This window comes from Thunnus albacares, chromosome 1 (genome assembly GCF_914725855.1).
Source record: "Thunnus albacares chromosome 1, fThuAlb1.1, whole genome shotgun sequence".
NCBI classification, from domain to species: domain Eukaryota; kingdom Metazoa; phylum Chordata; class Actinopteri; order Scombriformes; family Scombridae; genus Thunnus; species Thunnus albacares.
Window position 1 is genome coordinate 37,358,247 of NC_058106.1, and position 20,160 is coordinate 37,378,406.

General features: G+C 38.5%; 2 protein-coding genes across 3 annotated transcripts; one reads left to right on the top strand and one right to left on the bottom strand.

Moving 5' to 3' along the window:
- Nucleotides 1-1,193: 1,193 nt before the first annotated feature.
- On the top strand, nucleotides 1,194-10,962 carry LOC122987293 (ras association domain-containing protein 7-like). 2 transcript variants are annotated; one of them, XM_044359088.1, is made up of 5 exons: nucleotides 1,194-1,280; nucleotides 7,135-7,263; nucleotides 7,987-8,640; nucleotides 8,762-9,030; nucleotides 9,910-10,962. In XM_044359088.1, exons 2-5 carry the CDS (start codon nucleotides 7,161-7,163, stop codon nucleotides 10,063-10,065), a joined length of 1,182 nt encoding a protein of 393 aa, XP_044215023.1. In that variant the 5' UTR covers nucleotides 1,194-1,280; nucleotides 7,135-7,160; the 3' UTR covers nucleotides 10,066-10,962. The 2 variants fall into 2 exon arrangements, with proteins under 2 accessions (XP_044215023.1, XP_044215030.1); XM_044359095.1 differs by having other exon boundaries at nucleotides 9,915-10,012.
- Nucleotides 10,963-11,010: 48 nt separating this feature from the next.
- Nucleotides 11,011-15,940, bottom strand: LOC122987182 (tripartite motif-containing protein 16-like). The gene is made up of 5 exons (XM_044358925.1): nucleotides 15,311-15,940; nucleotides 14,767-14,940; nucleotides 13,701-13,865; nucleotides 12,748-12,794; nucleotides 11,011-12,366 (listed from the first exon to the last, which is right to left on the bottom strand). The coding sequence occupies exons 1-5, from the start codon at nucleotides 15,880-15,882 to the stop codon at nucleotides 11,801-11,803; spliced, it is 1,524 nt and encodes a 507-aa protein (XP_044214860.1). The 5' UTR covers nucleotides 15,883-15,940; the 3' UTR covers nucleotides 11,011-11,800.
- Between the last annotated feature and the right edge of the window lie 4,220 nt (nucleotides 15,941-20,160).

The window sequence follows — 20,160 nt, forward strand, 5'->3', positions numbered from 1 at the left end:
TCGCCATTGCAACCACAGCATCACACATGCGGATATCACCAGTTAATTCAACACCAGTTAAACCAGAACATTGGTAGGAGAGGAGCGTAGTCATGGGAATAGTAGCCCAGAAGCATATTCACGTATGCCCCCAACTTTGGCCTTCTCTGACTGGTTAGAGGGGCGAGGCTCGTGTAGAAAACTTTAGGCTGCCAGTCTGTTGACTCTGGGGTCACAGACGCCTAATTGCAACACCTCTCCACATTAAAATATGCTTTGGAGCGAATTTCAACAAAAAATATGAACCCGAAGTTCCATAATGTACCTTTAATTTAATTCATGCACATTTTGCATGTGAGACGCTGCCATCCAGTGCAACAGCATTCAAGTACAGTGCCATCTGCTGCTCAACATCATCTGTTGTCAGTAACACGTGTGTGTGTGTGTGTGTGTGTGTGTCTGTTTGCTGTAATTAAATGCGGCTGATGAAAACCAGCTGAGCAGAGTTGTTAATCCTCAGCACAAATACACACATGCACACAGATACAAACATGCACAAATAACTTGAGTGGAATGCTGGAGATTTGTAGAAAGAGCAGGCAGCGGCAGGAGCCACTCCTTTTAGTTTTTATCTTTTACACACAGTGGGAGGCGCCTGGTTTCAGTGTCACAGTGACAGCACTGTTTCGAGAGCCAGAGGCAGTAATAGAAGAAGTATTCAAACCTTTATGTTACCATTTTTTGTGGAAAAGCTTTGATGTTCAAACCTTTTCTTCAGTGAAGTGTTCTAAAATATACTGAAATGTAAATGACTCATCAAGAGCAAAGCTACTGATAGAGATGAGGGAGAGAATAGTTTAGTTTGGTTGTCAGATTAAAATGTATCTCATGTTTTGGGGATTTTAATGAAGGAAAGGAAGAAAAGGAGACAGATTTAAGAAATCAAAGAAAGAGATGGCATTTGTGATATTTTATGATCTTAAGTAACACTGAATGTAAAGTCTATATCAGCAAAGTAACACCAGCACCGTGATAAATGTAGATGCAGAGATATAAGTGGAAGACACAACTATACTTGTAAATGTGCTTAATTACCTCCCACCACTTTCAGAGTGACATCATTTTTCATGCAGCACACCCTGAAGAACTGCATTCCACAGCTTCATTCCTCCTCCTCAGCTGAAGCGTGCCTGTAGGTGAGTGTTTGGGTCACAGCCGCTCAGCCTCTCACCAGCCTGAACACAAACCAGTGAGACAGAACGAAGATCATCAATGAAACGAAGAGAAGCTTGAACCAACAGGTAAGTGTGTTAACATTTCTCTCTTGAGCTCTAATAGCTCTGTAACTGATGATAATTATTATCTCACAAAAATAAAAACAAAACAAATGAGTCAGCACTTCAGGACTTTCTAATCTAAGGAACAGTGGGTCTATTACTATGAACTCTATTTAAATCTAGCATGGAAATGCATTAATCTTCATTTGTCTTAATTAATAATCAATATCATACTGTACATGATATACAAGCTTATTTACTTAACTAGCAGAGTACCTTAATTACTTTTAAGACATTTTACGATCAGCTCAAGAGAAGCCAGATACAAAAAGGATTTGACAACTTTTACAGAAAAAAAATTAAGCAAGCAAAACAAGAACATTTACATAAATGCTGTCTTGGTTTAGAAGTCATTGATTGAAGAAATTTGAGCTACTGTAGTTATTTGGTTTACTTGAGTTGAGTTGTAGAGTGTAGAATACAGTCAATTGATAATAGGCAATACAATAAACTTTAAAAAGAATACCTTTGTATTAAGATTTTTTTCCACAACTTGAATTATCTGGATTAATAGTTTACTTTTATAATGTTTCACTTAATGTTTTTTAATCCAAGTAGAAAAAAATCTTATGAGGGTAAAATGAGGAGCACCTTTTCAACCATTTCAATTCTTAAATAATTTCAAAGATGACTGAAATTCATGATTATCCACATAAAGAAAGTCATTTCTTGTAGCAGTAGTTTACAAGGTTTTGAGGAATTATTGTTCCTATTGATTATTTTCTGGATGGTGGTGATACTGAAAGTTATTTTGAACAGTGGAAGTTAGTAAACTGAGAGTGGAGGTATGTGTGGGTGGAGTCTGAGTCCTCCAGGAATGTCAGCGTGTTCTGCCACATTCCTGCTTCAGCAAACCTGTGTGTCTCCTGCAAATACGGGACAACTATACACACACAAACCTTCACACATTTCACACCCAAACACCTGTTTCCTTGTGCAAAATGTATACTTTCCTGGTGAATTAAATGATCTCTCTAAGGGTTCCTCTACTGACTGCAACTGAAGTTCAGTCAGAAATGTGTTCCAGTCAGACAAAGTGTTCAGTTCATTAATAAAACTTAAAATACATAATATTAACTAAAGCCCCTTTCATGCACGCACCTTGTTATGCTAATGTGATGGCAGTCTTACACTGCACATGAACGCATCACTTAATTGTCACATGTGGAAAATAAATTAGTTTTAATAAACTACAAAACATTGTAAATGAGCCAGTTATGAATTTCTGAGATTTTTTTTTTGCCCAGAGATCAAAAAGATAAGGAATTATTGCAGCAGGAGTCTAGAACCAGCCTAGACTAATATCATGCACAGGATCAAAATCCTTTGTATTAATTATTGGAGTTACAGTTAGCTAGCCCTATATCTAAATTAAAACTGTCATTAAAAAGGTCCCCATGTCCCCCAAATTTTTTCCAGCTCACTGTTTGTGTTTTCACAAAGGATTTTAGGATTTTGTCTTTTGGGTGTATATAGTAACTTTTCTCTGTCTATAGATTCCAGGTAAATCAATGAACTATAACTGCTTTTCCATATAGATTTATACTTTTTTAAAAGTCATAATAGTACAGGATGATAACTTGAGACATAAGTAAGAATACATTTTCTGAGTTAAACATTTCAAATGTGCTGCATGCTGAAAACTCTGCGAATGAGCAAACATCTAATATGATTTCTTAAGTCAATACTTGGTTAGAAATTTGTTATTTTAATTCACCATTTTGAGTTTTGAACTGAATTTGTTTAAGTAATCATCAGTCAGTTTCAGCCGACTGGAGCTGAAAAGCACCTGTATGTACTAGGTTAATGATTAGATTGGTTTACCAAAACTGCACTGTGAGTTTCCACAGTGTATCTACTGTGTGCTGTTTTTTGTTTGAAGAGTGCATAGTCTCCATCCAACCCACGTTAATGATATTTTATGATCTAATAATGTATGTACAGTAACCAGTAACTCCAGCTATAATGGAGTAAAAATGCTGCTTCCCACTTTGGTCTTTGAATTTTGAAGTCAGAACTGTTCTCTCCAGATCATCTCTCCTGTTTTAAACTTGAAAAGGAAGGAGGTGGGACAACAGTGAAAGTGAAGAAAAAGTAAATGTTTGTTTGACTTACGCTGCCATACTGGATGTCATCACTTTTCTGCAAACAGTCTGACTGTTTGCTTTTCCTGTGGTATTCAGTATGTGAGAAAATTCCTAAACATGCGTGTTGGATATCAGTTCACACTATAATCTTGATACTGACACCACAAAAGTGATATCTTATACCACTCCCTTCAGCTGGCTCAACTTTCATACATCACCCAGGAGGAAGGTTATAGAATTGTACTGTATGGGAAAAGAAACATGAGAAAGTCTCTGTGTTCCCATAACAGCTGCAATTTTTGACTACCAACATTTTTCATTTGCTTATTCTGACAATATCTGCACTGGCCAACTAAAAACATTATTAAAGGGTCAGTTGACCCAATTCTTAACCAAACATTTTCACATGTACCCTTGTGGGCCACTGTGTCGTGGAAATAGTCTGAGATTTCAGGTGATTTGAAATATTATGAGAAAAAAAATCTGTAATGTCATGAGAATTAAGTTGTAATTTGCAGAAAAGTCATTATATTACAAGTTACAATTTTACAAAAAAAAAGTTAAGTAAACCCAATATATTAAGAGCAAACTCATAATACTATGCAATGTTTATATATTAGGCTAATACTAATGCTATATTAAGAGTACTCTGTCAGTTTACCTGACTAGTGAGGACTGTGGATCACCTGGAGTCATAGGTCTCAACAATAAGCACATTATTATCATAGAATTTAGGATACTGACATGAAATGACACCAGTTACATGATACAGTACATGAGTCACAGTACCTGATGTGTTATGAAGCGACGCCTGAGGCACAGCAGACTTGGTTTCCTCAAAACACAAGTTACTGGCACTGATAAAGGATTAAAGCTCATTAGGTTTCATGAATATCTTTAAATAATTAATCAACTGTCGTATGTTGGAGCAATATGACCTTTTTCTTGTATAATTATAATTTTATTCTCATAACCTGATGACTTCTCAATGACTTATTCCAACATAGTTGCGTTTAAGAGAGATTTCTGATTTAATCTCCTTTAAAATGAAATGTAGTTTTTCCTTTCTGTTTGAGATAACTCAGTTCTCATTCTATATTACCTCGGAGCATTTCATATAAGTTTAATCTTTTCATTAGTTTGCCTTAACTGGTAAACACCTTGAGTTTGATGTTACAGTAACACCAATTTACCACAAGAAAATATAGAAAAATAAATAACATAAATATAAAAGCACAAACTCACTTAAAAACCCCAAATCCACCTATTAAATAATAACCAGTGTCTTTTATTAAGGCTGTGAACAGTCCATGTGACCCATTGCTTATTGATTAATGGTGAAGTCCTACAATTCAGGTGTATGAACAGTGTCTTTACCTGTGGATTCTCATAGGTCTTGTTGAAGCAGATGTCCATCCATCATGATTCCTCCCATGGTTGTTCATCTTGATCCTGCAGCCGCTGTGTGCAATATCATTAATCCTTATCTGACCTGCTGTAAAACAGTACCACATACAGTACACATGCATAATTTAGTCTTACACATTAACTAACAACAAAACATCCACATAATGCTGCAATCAAACACTGTTGGCATCACTGGAAGGAAAACATTAGAAAACCACACATAATTTGGATTTGGGAATAATCACTCATTATTCCAAGGTTACTCGCATTGTTAGCCTTGTTATCACACGACAGCCCAAATATAGTATTTATGTTGTTTTAAATATTTTTAGTGGCTTGTACAATCAGCGTATAGCTCATTTTTAGATAGTTAAATCATCTGAAATAGTTTTGATATTGGATTTTGTTTAAGCAACCTTTTAAATACTTATGTAAAGTCTGTCTCACCAAGGAAAATATATTATAGGCTAGCTCTCAGAAATTGATATAATCAAATTGGAGCCAGATATGAACGTTTTTCCCACTGGGTTGCTTTTAATTGAGGTGTGCGTAGTTTAAGGCAAGCCCCCTGCTAACTTACATGTAACGTTAGGTTAACTGTTAATTAAACCTGCGTCACACCCACACCCTGTAATCCCTGTAATGGCGGCGAAATTCACCCTCCATCCCCTACTTGGCTGAGCTACTGTGCCCAACAGCTAGCTTCACACAAATCACTTAACACAAAGAAAAAATGACAAAATACACAACATAAAACTTACTTACGCTGTCTTAGTTTAGTTATTGACAAGTCTGGCTACACTTGGTCCGAAAAACAAAAAAACTATTTTGACACATTTTGAAAAACTCACCGAGTCCCGGTCCAAAACTCGACCAAATAACAGCATTCAGCAACAAAGACAGAAGGGGACTCAAAGTCACTCCTAAAATTGTAAATTAGGAGGGTCACATTTGTCCAAACAGGTTTCTTTTCTCTGTCTTTGACTTTCCCAACATATAAATTAGCTCAAAGTAGCTAGCTTCTCTTTAACTCCTGGCATGTAGGCTAACGGTCTCTCACGCGCTTCTCTCTGAAGCACTCTGAGCTATCTGACGAATCGACGAACTGTTACGGATGTTCTTAAAGAGACAGCACACACTAATACAACAAATTCAACTGACTGTTAATGAATAAAATTGCTAACCTGGAATGACTATTAGTTGCTAGTCCAGTGAATGAAATAACTGTCAAATCAGCAGTGGTGGATATGTGAATATTTACTCACATAACATCTAACATGGCACTTTACATTAACGCAATTATTTGTATTCTTTGTATTACTACATTTGCATATTATTATAGTGTCTATACTGTGAACATTTGCACATTCCCAGTCAATGTCTTGTTCAACAGTTCTCTTCACATAGAATACATTTTTACTTATTCCTTATTGTACAAGTTTATCTATATATATTTATACCACCTGTCTGCTGTGGTAGTATTTTTCTTCCTTTGTAAAGATACTTTTTCTGTTATCTTCCAATCTTTGATTGTCATGCACCACAACACAAAGACAAATTCTTTGTATGTGCAAACTTCCTCCATAATAAATCTGATTCTAATTCTGATTACTAAAGTACTATAATTAAATAGAAATTTAATTTACTTGTCCTTTACTTGAGTACATGTATGTTCATTTTATGCAACTTTATAGTCCTAGTTCACTTTATTTCAGAGAAATACTTACTATCTAGATTTTATGATCTGCCTCTAAAATATAATTTGTTACAGACTAAAGGACTCATAGTATATAAAGCCATTAAAATAAGCTCCACCACTACAGCAGTAAAATACAGCTTACAGGTTAATGTATGTATCATTCAAATAATGAAACAATAACACTCTGAATGGGGACATCTTGCCTAACAAGCACTTTTACTTTTGCTGAGAGTATTTCTGTACTTTTACTTCAGTAATATTTTGCGGGACTAGTGATACGTTTACTTAAAGACTCTGACTACTTCTTCCACCCCTGCAACTTTAAGTACTAAAGCACTTAAAGTTCTCACTGATGCAAAAATCATATTAAAATCCAATATTGTCTGAAATATCTGAAATATTGCCTATAATGTGAAATACAACCAGCAATATTAAAGTGAGAGATACCATGGTATAAATCTCTGATGGTTGACACATTTTTGTCTCAAGGTATAGGTTTAGTGTTTTTTTTTTTACAGCTTATGTTCCTGTATATTGAAGATTAGATTTTTATTTTCATTTTTTTTTAGTTATGTTAACTTGGTTTGAAAGTACAATTTATTGATGTTTATCTGTCTTCTTGCAGGTCACTGGTAGTGCTGAGTGTAAGTGATGGAGCTGAAGGTTTGGGTGGAGGGTGTGGTCAGAGTGGTGTGTGGCCTATCACTAAACACTTCCTGTCAGGATGTCGTCATTGCTCTTGCACAAGCAATTGGTAAGTCAATTTTATCATTTATACAACACAGAGTCATAAACACCTAAATGTTTTGATTTCCAAAGTTTTTCTTTTCTTGTATGTCTCTCTGATATTACTTTTATTACTTTTAAGCTTTAACACAACTTTATAACTTTATTGGGAGCATTCATGCCCAAAAGGATACTGTCCATTTTGGACACAACATTAGCTTTCCTGTAACAACACCCATAGGATTTGCAGGAGCAAATCTTATACACGTATAAGATCTTATACGTGTATAAGATTTGCAGACTACAGTTGGTTTTAATGACCCTACAGCCTTTCCTCTTCCACCACCCTTCATACAAACTTCATGTTTTTGTTTTCACTTTACGCTCTTCAATTAGCACATCATCAGTTCATTCTGTCCTATATTTTCCTAATGTGGGGTGAACACACACTCTGGTGGAGACCGGCTGAAACTTTTTGCATTTTGCAAGTTACCTTATAACACACCAGTACACAAACAAAAGTTTTGCTGCAGACATTTTTAACACGATACCAGTGGCACCATTGTAGACTGGTGAATATGTTGGCTTTTACTACAGCATGTTTACATGTTTAGCATTTTACATTAAATTGTTAATTTCTTCTCTAACACCCCTTTTACACACTTAACAGTATATTCAGCTCTTTGGTGGTTGTAATATACAGATGCATGCTGGTAAATATTAATCCTTCATGTATTGCTATTTTCGACAGGTCAGACAGGTCGCTACATTCTTACCTTGAAAATACGAGGGACAGAGAGACAGCTAGCTGCTGATGACTGTCCTCTGCAACATCTGGCTCAGCTGGGACAGCTGGCTGCGGAGGTCCAGTTCATTCTGCAGCGAACAGGTCCCAGCGTCAGTGATGGTCAAGACAAACCAACCAGAGAAAGACTTCTTCCCCTGCCCAGACCATCAGAGCCAGGACCCCTCAAACATAGGGCACCACAGAAGTCTCTCACCTTCAGTCTGGGTCCCTCAACGCTTCCCAGGAGGACTAAATCAAACAGGGTTTGTTCACCGTCGCCCAGAGCCTCCCCAGAACCGCGGGCTTCCCCAGTCTTTTTCCTAGACCCTCTTAACTCTGTGAAGGCGATTCCTTCTTACTCCCCTAAGGAGGAGGTGTTTAGACAGGTTCTGCAAAAACAGAGGAGGCTACAAGACCTGGAGATTCAAATTGAATCTCTGGAAAGGGAGACAGAGGTGTGGGACCAGGAAAAGTCATCTGCTGCAGTTCCTGGTCTGATGCTGGGCCTCATAGAGGAACTGGAGGAACTGGAGCAACAGCTGAGGCTGAATGAAGAAGAGATGATGCACGCAGAGCAGTTGGAGGAACAGTTACAAGCAGAGATTGACAGAGAACGAGGTATGTTTTCAAATCTGTTTGCATTTTCTACATTTTTTAGCAAGTGACTTTATTATCCTCTATCTGTCTTATTGTCTTCTGACATGTCTAAAACTGGATATGATAACACTGTTATCAACAGATATGCACAGGCGTCTACACCAGATACAATCATCAGTGGATGATCACAGTTATCAGGTCAAAGAGCTCCAAGACCGTTCTGCACATCTAGAACAGGACATACAACTCACAGCCCACAGACAAAGCTCACAGGCGAGTACTCAGCAACTAGAGGAGACCCTGAGACCTCTGAAGCAGGAGCTCCACTACCGCCAGCAGCAGGCAGAAGAACTGGATGCATCATTGTCAGGGACAGAGAGAGAGCTACAAGCTGCAGAGGAAAGCCTACAGGTATAACTCCTCCTTCATTTAATATTTTTTCTCTAACAACTTGCACCAGCATTTACAACAACAAAAGTTCAGACCCAAATAAATGTATTTATGTGAAACTGTCACTATCTGTGTGTGAAGTAAATTTGCACAGCACTTTAACGCAGAGTTCAATTTTATAGTGAACTATGGCACGCAAATTTGTTCTCTTCATCAATAGCAACCTATCTTGACAGTTCTGACATATGAGTAATTGAGAGAGCTGGAGCTATCATATTAGCTTCATCACATGGACCATAAGAAGTCACTAGATCAAGGACAAGGATGTGTGAAGTATTCCTTGCCAATGTTTTTCAAATAGTTATTCACATAACATATTAAGTGTCTTGATGTCCACATGGAGTGTATATTATAGAAAAAAAAACTTTGACAGTGTACGTTTTGCAGATTCATCCAGAATGAACATTTTGTGTTGAACAGGATATTTTCAAGAAAAACTGTTCCTCCTTATGTTGATAAAAACTTAATCTTGTTGTCATTACGCTTCCTACAAAACATATTTTCTGATGCACATTAGTTGTATGTGAATGGAATTTTGAAACAGGGTTGCATCTAAATGAAGAATAATTTTGTTACTGTCAACACATCCCATGAAAAGACTAAAACCAACATGTGTTTGTCTGTTTCTCAATACTTTCTGACTTCCCCAGCCTGTCTGTGACTTTGGATACAGACGCAATACTTGTTAATAGGATCAACTCATTATTGGTTTGGGTCTTTTCATGGGATTTGTTGAGATTATTGCCAGCTTTATACTGCTAACTTATACTGCATGCCTACCAGATGTATTCAACCAAAATTTGATGATGTTGGTATTATAATATTCCCTGCATCCTCTAGGACAGATTGGAGATGATTGAGGTACTGAATAAAGAGCTGCGACAGTGTAAACTGCAGCAGTTCATCCAACAGACCGGCATCACTCCACACACAGACCAGACAAACTCCCTGCCCTTCACTGACGTTTACCTCAGCAACGCTGGAATTATGGAGTGACAGAAGCCAAGAAACTGTTGCTGTACATCATCAGGTCGTTTAAAATGATTATTACAATAATGATTATTATAAAAGTCATTCACAGATCTTTAAAAGTAGTGCCACAACTTGAAACAAGAAAATCCTGTTTTCTCATTTTCACTGAAATAAATGCAAAAAAGTATTAGAAGTAAAATGTTCAAAGATATCAAAAGAAATAAATACGGACAGCGAAGAAGAGTCAAGTTTAGTTTAACTTTTAGGGGATTTTCATGATTTCAGATAAGATAAAGAAGGAAATTGTTGAAAAATGCAGGATAGAAGGAAATTAAGAAGGAATTAAAGAATGAACGGAAATGGAAGTGAAGTAAGAAGCAATATAAGAAAAAGAAACAGAAAGAAAGAAAGATGGAAGGAAGGAATTTTAGAGATACTGTATAAGAATTTGACCTGACAACAGACATATTTTATAAGTTATCCCATATTAAATGTGAAGTTACTCTGTCGGATAAGTGTAAAAAGTACAATATTCCCCTCTGAATTGTGGCAGAGGAAAAGTAGAAAGTCCAACTTTAATGATTACAAGCTCAAATTAACAGAAACAATCATGAATAATTAAACATGGATATGTGACACTGGCATTTTCTCTGTTTCTACTGCAGACTGGAAGTAAAACATGTTGAGGGGCATCCAGACCTTTCTGTGTGTGTGTGTGTGTGTGTGTGTGTGTGTGTGTGTATGTGTGTGTTTGTGTGTGTGTGTGTGTGTGTGTGTGTGTGGATGTGTGTGTAAATAAAACAGATGCCAGTGATGAAAATGAATGTATTTTCCCCTATTAATATTGCCACAATATGACTGTATTGTAATGCATAGCTCATATACCTTTTACCGACCATAATAAAGTTATTTTTTTATATTTCAAAACGTGCATGTGTCCCCTGTATTAAGTCAAGTTCACGTTAAACATAAAGATATTTCTCCACTAGAGGGCAACAAAGCTTCATCTACGATGAGATGCTACATTTACTGCACACACATCACCCAACCCTCAGCCTCCTCCGCCACATTTACTTAAGGAGGCTATTTTATTAGTTGAGTCCCTGAAGTTCCCAAGAATTAGAGGAGCGACTGGAAATTTATCTCATACATTTCCAACCCATGTTCACTGTCTGCATATAATGAGATTTATAGGTTCTGATCATTAGGTTATTATCTATAGTGTAGAAGAGTAATAAAATAACTGAGAACCACACAAAAGCATTATTTCTGACCTTGTGATGAAAAGATACAGTATTTGAGACATGATCTTGAAATGGTGGTCCTGAAACAAAACATCACCAAACTCCCAGGGCTGGGTATATTTTATGACATTAAAATATTAATAGAGCTGAATGCTGCTCAGTACAGACAGTAACAATAACAGAGCAAATTGATACAAAACAAATTACACATGGAATAAAAGAGTGATTAAAAAAAAAACTATTACAATTAAATGTAACAAATCTCTACACTTTAGGGCTTATTAGACACCAAAATACTGCACTTCGTTTCATAATACTCACAAACAAGAGTTTACAAACTCTGCAAAGTTATTGTAAGGTAAACTGTAGACACACAGCATTCATGTTACTCCCATTCAAACGAATGAGAGGGTTTTTTCTTGCAGAGCTAATGTCTTTCTGAACACTGCCTGAAATCTGCTCAGTACAGAGTATGTGTGATGGTCATCTGTCTGTCTTTCTGTACATGGACCCTCCTACAGAGAGCACAGAGACACTAATGAACCAGCCCTGAGCCTGGAGCCACACCCTGATGAACACCTAAACCAGAGTCCAAAAGTCGGGTAGAGAGGTTCGGTGAATGTGCAGTGGAAGGTGTGGAGTAGGATCAGTTCGTCAGAGCAGACTCTGTAGAAGGACAGAGTGCCAGCAGGACAGTCCACATGCACTGCCACTCTTTTAGAGAAGGGGGCAGAGGGGAGAGGGACTTTGGTTTCTCTGTCATTGTGACACACTAAGTAACCACCACTGGAGCAGTTCAGACTCCAGGACTGATCATTCCTCCCAAACTTGCAGTCATCTGTATCTCCTTTCCTTCTGATTCCTCTGTAAGTCACCACAATGCGAATGTCTCCTGTCCATTCCACTTCCCAGTAACAGCGACCAGTCAGACCATTTTCACACAGCACCTGAGACCAAAAGTCAAATCTCTCTTCGTGATCAGGATATTGCTGCTCCTCTCTCACTATCACCTTTGTGTTGTTGTTGGTCAGTTTGAGGTTTGTGTGTGCTATGTTTGGGTCCAGTGTGAGTTGACAAGCATCTGATGGAGAGAACAAGACAACTTTACATAAATCCACGATGACAATTACTTAAAAACTTAAATTATTCCATGTAATCTGTTGGATACAGTGTATGATGGTTAGTCTTTTAGAGGGATTAATCATGAAAAGATGTTGAAACTGTGTTGATTGAGATAATGAACTTTGAGGCACAGAAGTAAATTTCTGTTTCACTTATTCTTTGGATCAACATAAAATGTCCCTTAAGGCCACACCCATAATTTACAATGTAAAACAAGCATCTCACGAGTATAACACTCATATATCATCCAATCATATTTGTTTCAAATTGCAACAAAATGTCTTAAACAGTTGAACATGTGTGGTTATGTTCTCATGAATTAAACTTTAAACACACTTACACTTTCTAACACCAGATCTCAGCCTCTGCACTCCCCCATGGTCCACCCTGGAGTAACAAACAAAACCAGAATCAATTTCATATACTTTCATTCATATTATAATTTAAACAATCCACACTTGTGTGGTCTCAAAACTTTCCCACTCCTTTCACATCTGCCACTGTCACCCTCCATTCCCCCTGGGTCAATCAGAAGTTGAAAACTGTGTACCTTCACCTCTACTTCTCTTTCTTTCTAATACACATTTAAGTTTTGGAGCAGTTTTAATCAACTGCTGGCATATCTCTTCCATAACAACCAGACAAGTAGGCAACTCTTTCTGTCATCATACTCTGGATCTGTCTGCTGTGAACCAACACATCCTCCTCTCCACCCTTGAAGGGTTGAGTGTCCCTGGCTCTGCACTCTCTCAAGTCTGGTGACATGCAAAGGATTCATGTCTGAAACATGCAGTCTGACAACAGGGGCTCTTCAGGGTTCAGTGCTTGGAGACCGGCTCTTCTCTCTGAACACAAGGACCCTTGGTGCTGTCATACCTGAGCGTGGCATGTCCTAACATTGCTATGCTGACGACACACAGCTATTCTTCTCATTTCTCTTATCTAACACTCTGGTGGAAGCATGCATTACTGCTTGGCTGGTAGACATCTTGGAGTGGATGTCACAGCACCACTTAAAGCTCAACCTGGAAGGGCATCTTGCAACAAAATCCATCAATACCAAATTGTTGTTCACTTCAAAAATTGCATACTGTAGCTTCATTCAGTAAATCTTGCATAGGATTTACTACTTCTTCACTAGGAAGACCAGGTGCTTGTCAACTCTCACTTGTAGCACTGTGACTGTGATGCCCCTGTGTCTGCCACCAAACCTTAGGAGCTGGTCGTGAATGCTGCTGCCTGTCTGGTGTGCATATGGACAAAAGTATCTGTCAGATGAAAGTAATGTAATACTTGAGAGTGGCCAGTTTCCAGTGGGGATCCTGCTTTAGCTGCTTCACTCCTGAGTCTCCTGGATGATTGTAGCTTAGGTCCAGCTCTTTCAGATGGGAAGGGTTGGAGCTCAAGGCTGAGGCCAGAGAAGCACAGCCTTCCTTTGCGATCATACAGCCTGACAACCTGCATATAAACACAAACAATTCCTTACCATCACTGTAAAACTAATTCCATGTTACATTTCCATATAAATTAAGAACCTCTTTGTTCTTTGTTCTTCTTTCTTCTTTTGTCTGATTAGGGTTGACTTGAGGTCTTGTAAAGTGCTACAGTGCGTGTTGGTTGGTCAGCTTGTTAGCTTGTGCTGGAGTTTAGTGCTCCACTTCACTAACTCAGTAATTACCTCTGGAGCCTGTGTCTTTGTTTGTTGCATTAGTAATGTGAATAGTTCTTGTTATTAATCTACTTTACTGCAGACATCTGCATCCAAATTTATATAACTGGAGTACCTAAGTACCTTGCTTGACTGATGTTCCACAGGTGTTATTTGTACCCCATGATCCTACTTTTTGAAGTGTGGGGCTTTGAAAGTGTTGCTGCACGACTTGACAGTAGGCGGAAAAGTACAAGCAAAATGAAGCAAATACAACATTTGATACCGTGGTAAGAGATAGAGTTAGGGTCCCTTTCAGAGGGATTAATCATGACAAGGTATGCATGGAGGAGTGAACTGTGAAGCATAGAAGTCAATTTCTGTTTCATGTTTTCCTTGGTTAAGATAAGTGTCCCTTTAGGACATGCCTGGCCACCTTAAAAATTTCCCTAAGTAAGAATTAAAGGATGACTGTCATCAACCTCCTTCTATGTGCCTAACATACAACTTTGATAAGCTCTATAAACCCAGGTCAAGTCTGTGTGTCTTTAACTAAAGACAACTTATTGGTGACAAACTCCTGCATCAACTAATCCCTTTAGTGTGATACTGCTGCCACATGTAATGAAGGAAAACCTGATTAAAAAAAATATCTAAAAGCCTCAATGTCAAACTCTCCAGGTCCCCTTTTATGCACTGCAGAATCCTGACCTGAGAGTTGCCACTGCACAATGTGGACTCTTCAGTCCAGCAGACAGTAGCTTCATGCCTGAATCCTGCAGATCGTTGTTACTGAGATCCAACTCTCTCAGACGAGAGCACTGGGAACTGAGAACTGAGGCCAGGGCTTCACAACTTCTCTCTGATATGTTACAGCCAATCAGCCTGAGGGGAGATTTCAGTCAGTCAATTCACATATTGAACACATAAAATAATTATTAGCTGGCATAGTCAGCTTTTAAAAACAACCACATTCCTGACCTGAGAGTTTCCAGTGTACAGTGTGGACTCTTCAGTCCAGCAGAAAACAGGTTTACTGCTGAGTCCTGCAGGTTGTTGTTACTCAAGCCCAGCTCTCTCAGATCAGAAGACTGGGAGCTGAGAATTGATGACAGAGATTCACAGCTCCTGTCTGACAGGTTACAGCCACTCAACCTGAAGAGGAATCAGCAATACAGAAGAAAATGTTTGCAAATATTTTTCCTTGCCTACAGAAAAGGCTACATTTATTTTGGCTAGGTATGTGTATACGTACAAAGCTTTAGTGGAGGCTTTGACCACCGGTAGCAGCCTTAGCAAAGCCTCCTCTGATGCAGAGTATTTCTTCAGGTCAAACACTTTCAGATCTTTTTCTGATGACAATAAAATGAAGACCAGAGCTGACCACTGATCAGGAGAGAGTTTTTTTGTGGTGAGACTTCCTGATCTCAGGTACTGTTGAATCTCCTCCACTAGAGAACAGTCTCTCAGCTCGCTCAGACAGTGGAACAGATTGATGCTGTCATCTGGGGAGTAAGTCTCCCCAATTACCTTCTTGATGTACCTACCTGTTTCTTCATTAATCTTTGAGCTATTTCTTGTCTTTGTCAACAGGCCTTGTAAGAGAGTCTTATTGGTCTGCAGTGAAAGACCCAGGAGGAAGCGAAGGAACAAGTCCAGGTGTCCATTTGGACTCTGTAAGGCCTCGTCCACAGCCCTCTGGTAGAAGTGTGTCATAGCAGATTTGTCTTTTGTTGTTTCAGACCTCTGTGAGGTTGACTGTGGTTCTTTTGCCAGCAGATTGACTCCAGAGTTGATGAATGTCAGGTGGATATGAAGAGCAGCCATAAACTCCTGAACGCTCAGATGCACAAAGCAGAACACCTTGTCCTGGTACAGCCCTCTCTCCTCTTTAAAGACCTGTGTGCACACTCCTGAGTACACTGAGGCTGCTCTGATATCGATGCCACACTCTGTCAGGTCTGATTCATCAAGATCAGGTTGCCTTTCTGCAGCTGCTCAAAAGCCAGTTTTCCCAGAGACAAAATCATCTTCCTGTTCTCTTGATTCCAGTGTGGATCTGTCTCAGCTCCTCCATCATAATTGACATTCTTCAGTTTGGACTGAACCACCAAGAAGTGGATGTACATCTCAGTCAGGGTCTTGGGCAGCCCTCCACTCTGGCTGACTTTTGACACATCGTCCAGAACCGTAGCAGTGATCCAGCAGAAGACTGGGATGTGGCACATGATGTAGAGGCTTCGTGATGTCTTGATGTGGGAAATGATGGTGCTGGCTAGCTCCTCATCTGTGAATCTCTTCCTGAAGTACTCCTCCTTCTGCAGGTCCGAGAACCCTCTGACCTCTGTCACCATGTCAACACACTTAGGAGGGATCTGATTGGCTGCTGCACGTCGTGTGGTTATCCAGAGGTGAGCAGAGGGAATCAGCTTCCCCCTGATGAGGTTTGTCAGCAGCACATCCACTGAGGTGGACTCTGTAACATCAGTCAGGATCTCATTGTTGTGGAAGTCCAGAGGAAGTCAACATTCAAGACGTATTCATGTTTGTGAGTTAGATAAGAAGGAGACTGTAGCAGGAAAGCTAATGTAAGTTGTTGCTCAGAGTCTGTGGCTCTTGTGTTGTGTAGCAGGATGCTATCAAGCTCAGTGTGACTGTCTGGTCTGCCTATGATAGAACAACACATTATTGCTGCAGGCAAACATTTGATTTGCTGCATCAAAATGAGGTCTCCATCTAAATAGATGGAAACCTAAAGGTATTCCTTCGACTTCATGCAGATGATGCAGAAAGAATTAAAAAATAAATTTCTTCCTTTTGGTTTCTGGTTTTGGTCTCAAAGCAGAACACAGGACAAGTTCTTTACAAAGCAGATATGTAGGCTGTAGAGGACAAAAAGAAGGCAGTTTAATTTCAATTGGACTTGAAGGCAAGAATAGTAGGTAAGTATTTAATTTGTTGTTGATGTAGTTATTAGCAAAATATGTGCCTAGAAATGTACACACCATAAATACGGAGTCTTGGTCTGTTTGATGCTGCTGGGCAGACTGAGCACAGAGAACCTCTGAGCTCTCCCACTGAACTCTGTGGAGAAAACATCAGTTTTCAGGACATTTAATGACTCAAACATAGAAGGATAGTAATAATGTTTATGACTAATATTGTTTGAGGGGTGGGTAAGGGTTGGTTCAGATTTGCAAATTGGTTTGGGAAGGTTAAGGATGGTAGGACTCACTTGTTTTTTTAAATTAATTGTCAGGATTCTGTATTTTCTGTCTTTCTGTCTGTATTTTTATGAGTCAATAAGATAAAAAAAACAACACAAACAGAGCTTTGAATGTGAATAATGATGGGTTTGGGTCATGAACAGTTAAAGATCCTTACAATAAATGAACAGGGCATGTTCACACTAAATTAAGTGAGTATGAAGTGCACAGGTGGCTCTAGTTTAGGTGGTAGAGTATGTTACCCATTACTCTAAGGGTTAAGTATTGATGGTTCAATCCCCAGCTCCTACTGTCTACATGTTAAAGTGTCCTTGAGGAGGAAACTGAACCCCAAAATGCTGGATATGTGAAGGGATAAAATCCGTGTCACTTTCGACAAAAGCAGCTTCCAAATGAATCTATAATGATTTGATGATTTCTCAGAAGAAAAGCCCAGCTTTTCACCAGGAAAGTGTCCATCTTTGAATTCTATAGGGCGACCCATAGATCAGTCACTCTTCATGGACACACAGCTGGGTACAGGAGAGGATGACTTCTGCTGCTGCTGCTGCTGCTCTGGGCTTCAACACAACACAAACAGAGCTTTGAGTGTGAATAATGATGATGGCATGATTTGAGTCATGAACAGTTAAAGATCCTCATCTCACCTTTGAGCTTTTGTCTCGCTGTCATGTTTCCCACATAGAGTGGTTTTGGAGGGAGTGTTTCCCTCCTTTTTCTCCATACACCGATTCATAGTGCAACCAAGACCTTAGCACAAAACACAACATGTTGTCAGAGCTGCACTCACTCATTTCAACAACAGCTGTGAAAATGCTAACTTAGAAAACACTCACCTGCTTAATTCATATCCAGTCAAAGAGAATTTCTACCATCACCTGTGGAGGAAACACAGAGAGAGCGCTATACTGTTTTAAATGTTTCAAAAGTCTGACTCATTGATGTGTTTTAAATAGTTTTTGGACAACAACGGAGGTCTGCGGCAGAGAGGAATAAGATATAACAGGCTTTGGATACACACTCAGTACTTGTTAGTACATCAGTTCATTGTTGGCTTGACTCCAAACATGAGATTTGTTGATAATAAGAAAAATGCCAGCCTTATCTTTTAAGGTCCCCCTCCACTCAAAAACATGCTTGTCTTCTTGTTCCTACAGTTGAATGTTTGAGCTTCATTGTGCAAAATGATGTAAGTGCAGAGTTTGACACAGAAGACTGTCTTTACATTAATCTGCTGAAAGTGAAAAGTTTCTCTGAGCTCACTGAAAATCCAATTTCAAGGGGTAGACCTGCACTCGTGATTTGTGACATCACAAATAGTTTGGAAGACAATCCTGGTCCAGTATGCAACTTAGACAAGTGTGATGCGGAAACTTAAAGCCTCCAGTGCACACACACTGAGAATGAACTTTACAGTGAAGTAGAAGACATATCATCTCCAGCAGTTGAAATTCTGAAATTAAATATATTTGCAGATTATAGATTCTGAATTTTTTAATGAGGGAGAAAGAGTAGATGTAATTTTAAGGATTTTAACAAAATAATTGAACTTTTTTGTGGAAAAACCATATCAGACACACATTATTATTCAAAGTAGAGTATTATATATACATCTTAAAACATTTCTGGAGGGGATTTTTAAGGTTTTCCCAATTTGGGTGATGTAGTCGCATGACCTGCAACTTCCTGACGGGTTTCATTTTTTTGAAAAATAGGAACAGAGGCAAGCATTATGGTATGTGAATATCACAGGGCACTGGTGACAATGTTGGTTGGAGGTGTTTTGATGACAACTAAGAAATTATGACCAAATTGCATCCAAGTACTTCATTTTTTGAATTATTATTTTAAGTTCTCAAGTGTCTGGCAAAAAAAGGAAAAAGCCACTGAGAAAGAAATCATACCATTCAGTAATAGATCTGTTGGCCATGTTGTAGCAGTTTTATCTGTGGAGAAGCCCAGACAAAAACAGTTGACTGAAAATGTCTTGGTTAATGTGGACCAACCCCGGCAATTTGTCTAGTGTTATTTTATAGAATATAACTGTGACGTGTTATGTGTATTAGTTGTATGTGAAAGTAGAGAACATTGCTAGAAGAATGTTTTAGTTATCCGGTCTAAAACATCTAAAATTGCTGTATGATATATGCATTTCCACCACAGCCTCACAGCAGGGGTAGCCCCGCCAAGCTCACTGAGAGCCAACTCCCTTTGCGTAACTACCGCCACCACAATGTCCACAATTACTTAACTAAAACTTGAGCATTATTGATAAAAGGTAAAAGTAAGTATATTAAATGATTGTTATTACTATGCATCAACATGTATGCAGCTGGTGGAGCCATTTTTAAATAATTTACATATGGTTGTATTGTTCATTTTAGTTAGATTAGTTAAAAAAATTAAACTGCAAAGTAACCAGTAGCTCTATTTCTCAGATAAATGTGGCAGAGTAACAGTAAAAACAGATATAATATGGAAATACCCAAATAAAATAGAGTACAAGCACCTCAAAATTCTATTCAACACAATACATCCTACTACAACTACCTCTATTATTATTACAGACAAACAGATTGCTGAACTGTTCTGAAATCTAACATTAGCTTTTCATACACAAATACTACCTTTAACAAAGATTTCTGCTTTTTAGTGTCAAATCAATTAAAAATTAGATCAAAGATAATCTGAACGTCATTCAAGTCTAAAACTCTGTTACCTTACCTTCGAATGTAGAAAATAATCTGCGTGATAACATTATGGAAGTGAAAGCTGACAACTTCAAACAGGAAATCAAACAGAGAGAGACAGAAACACACACATACAGAAAGAATGACACAGAAACAGGGAAGTAGTCAAACCACTCTTCTGAAAAACA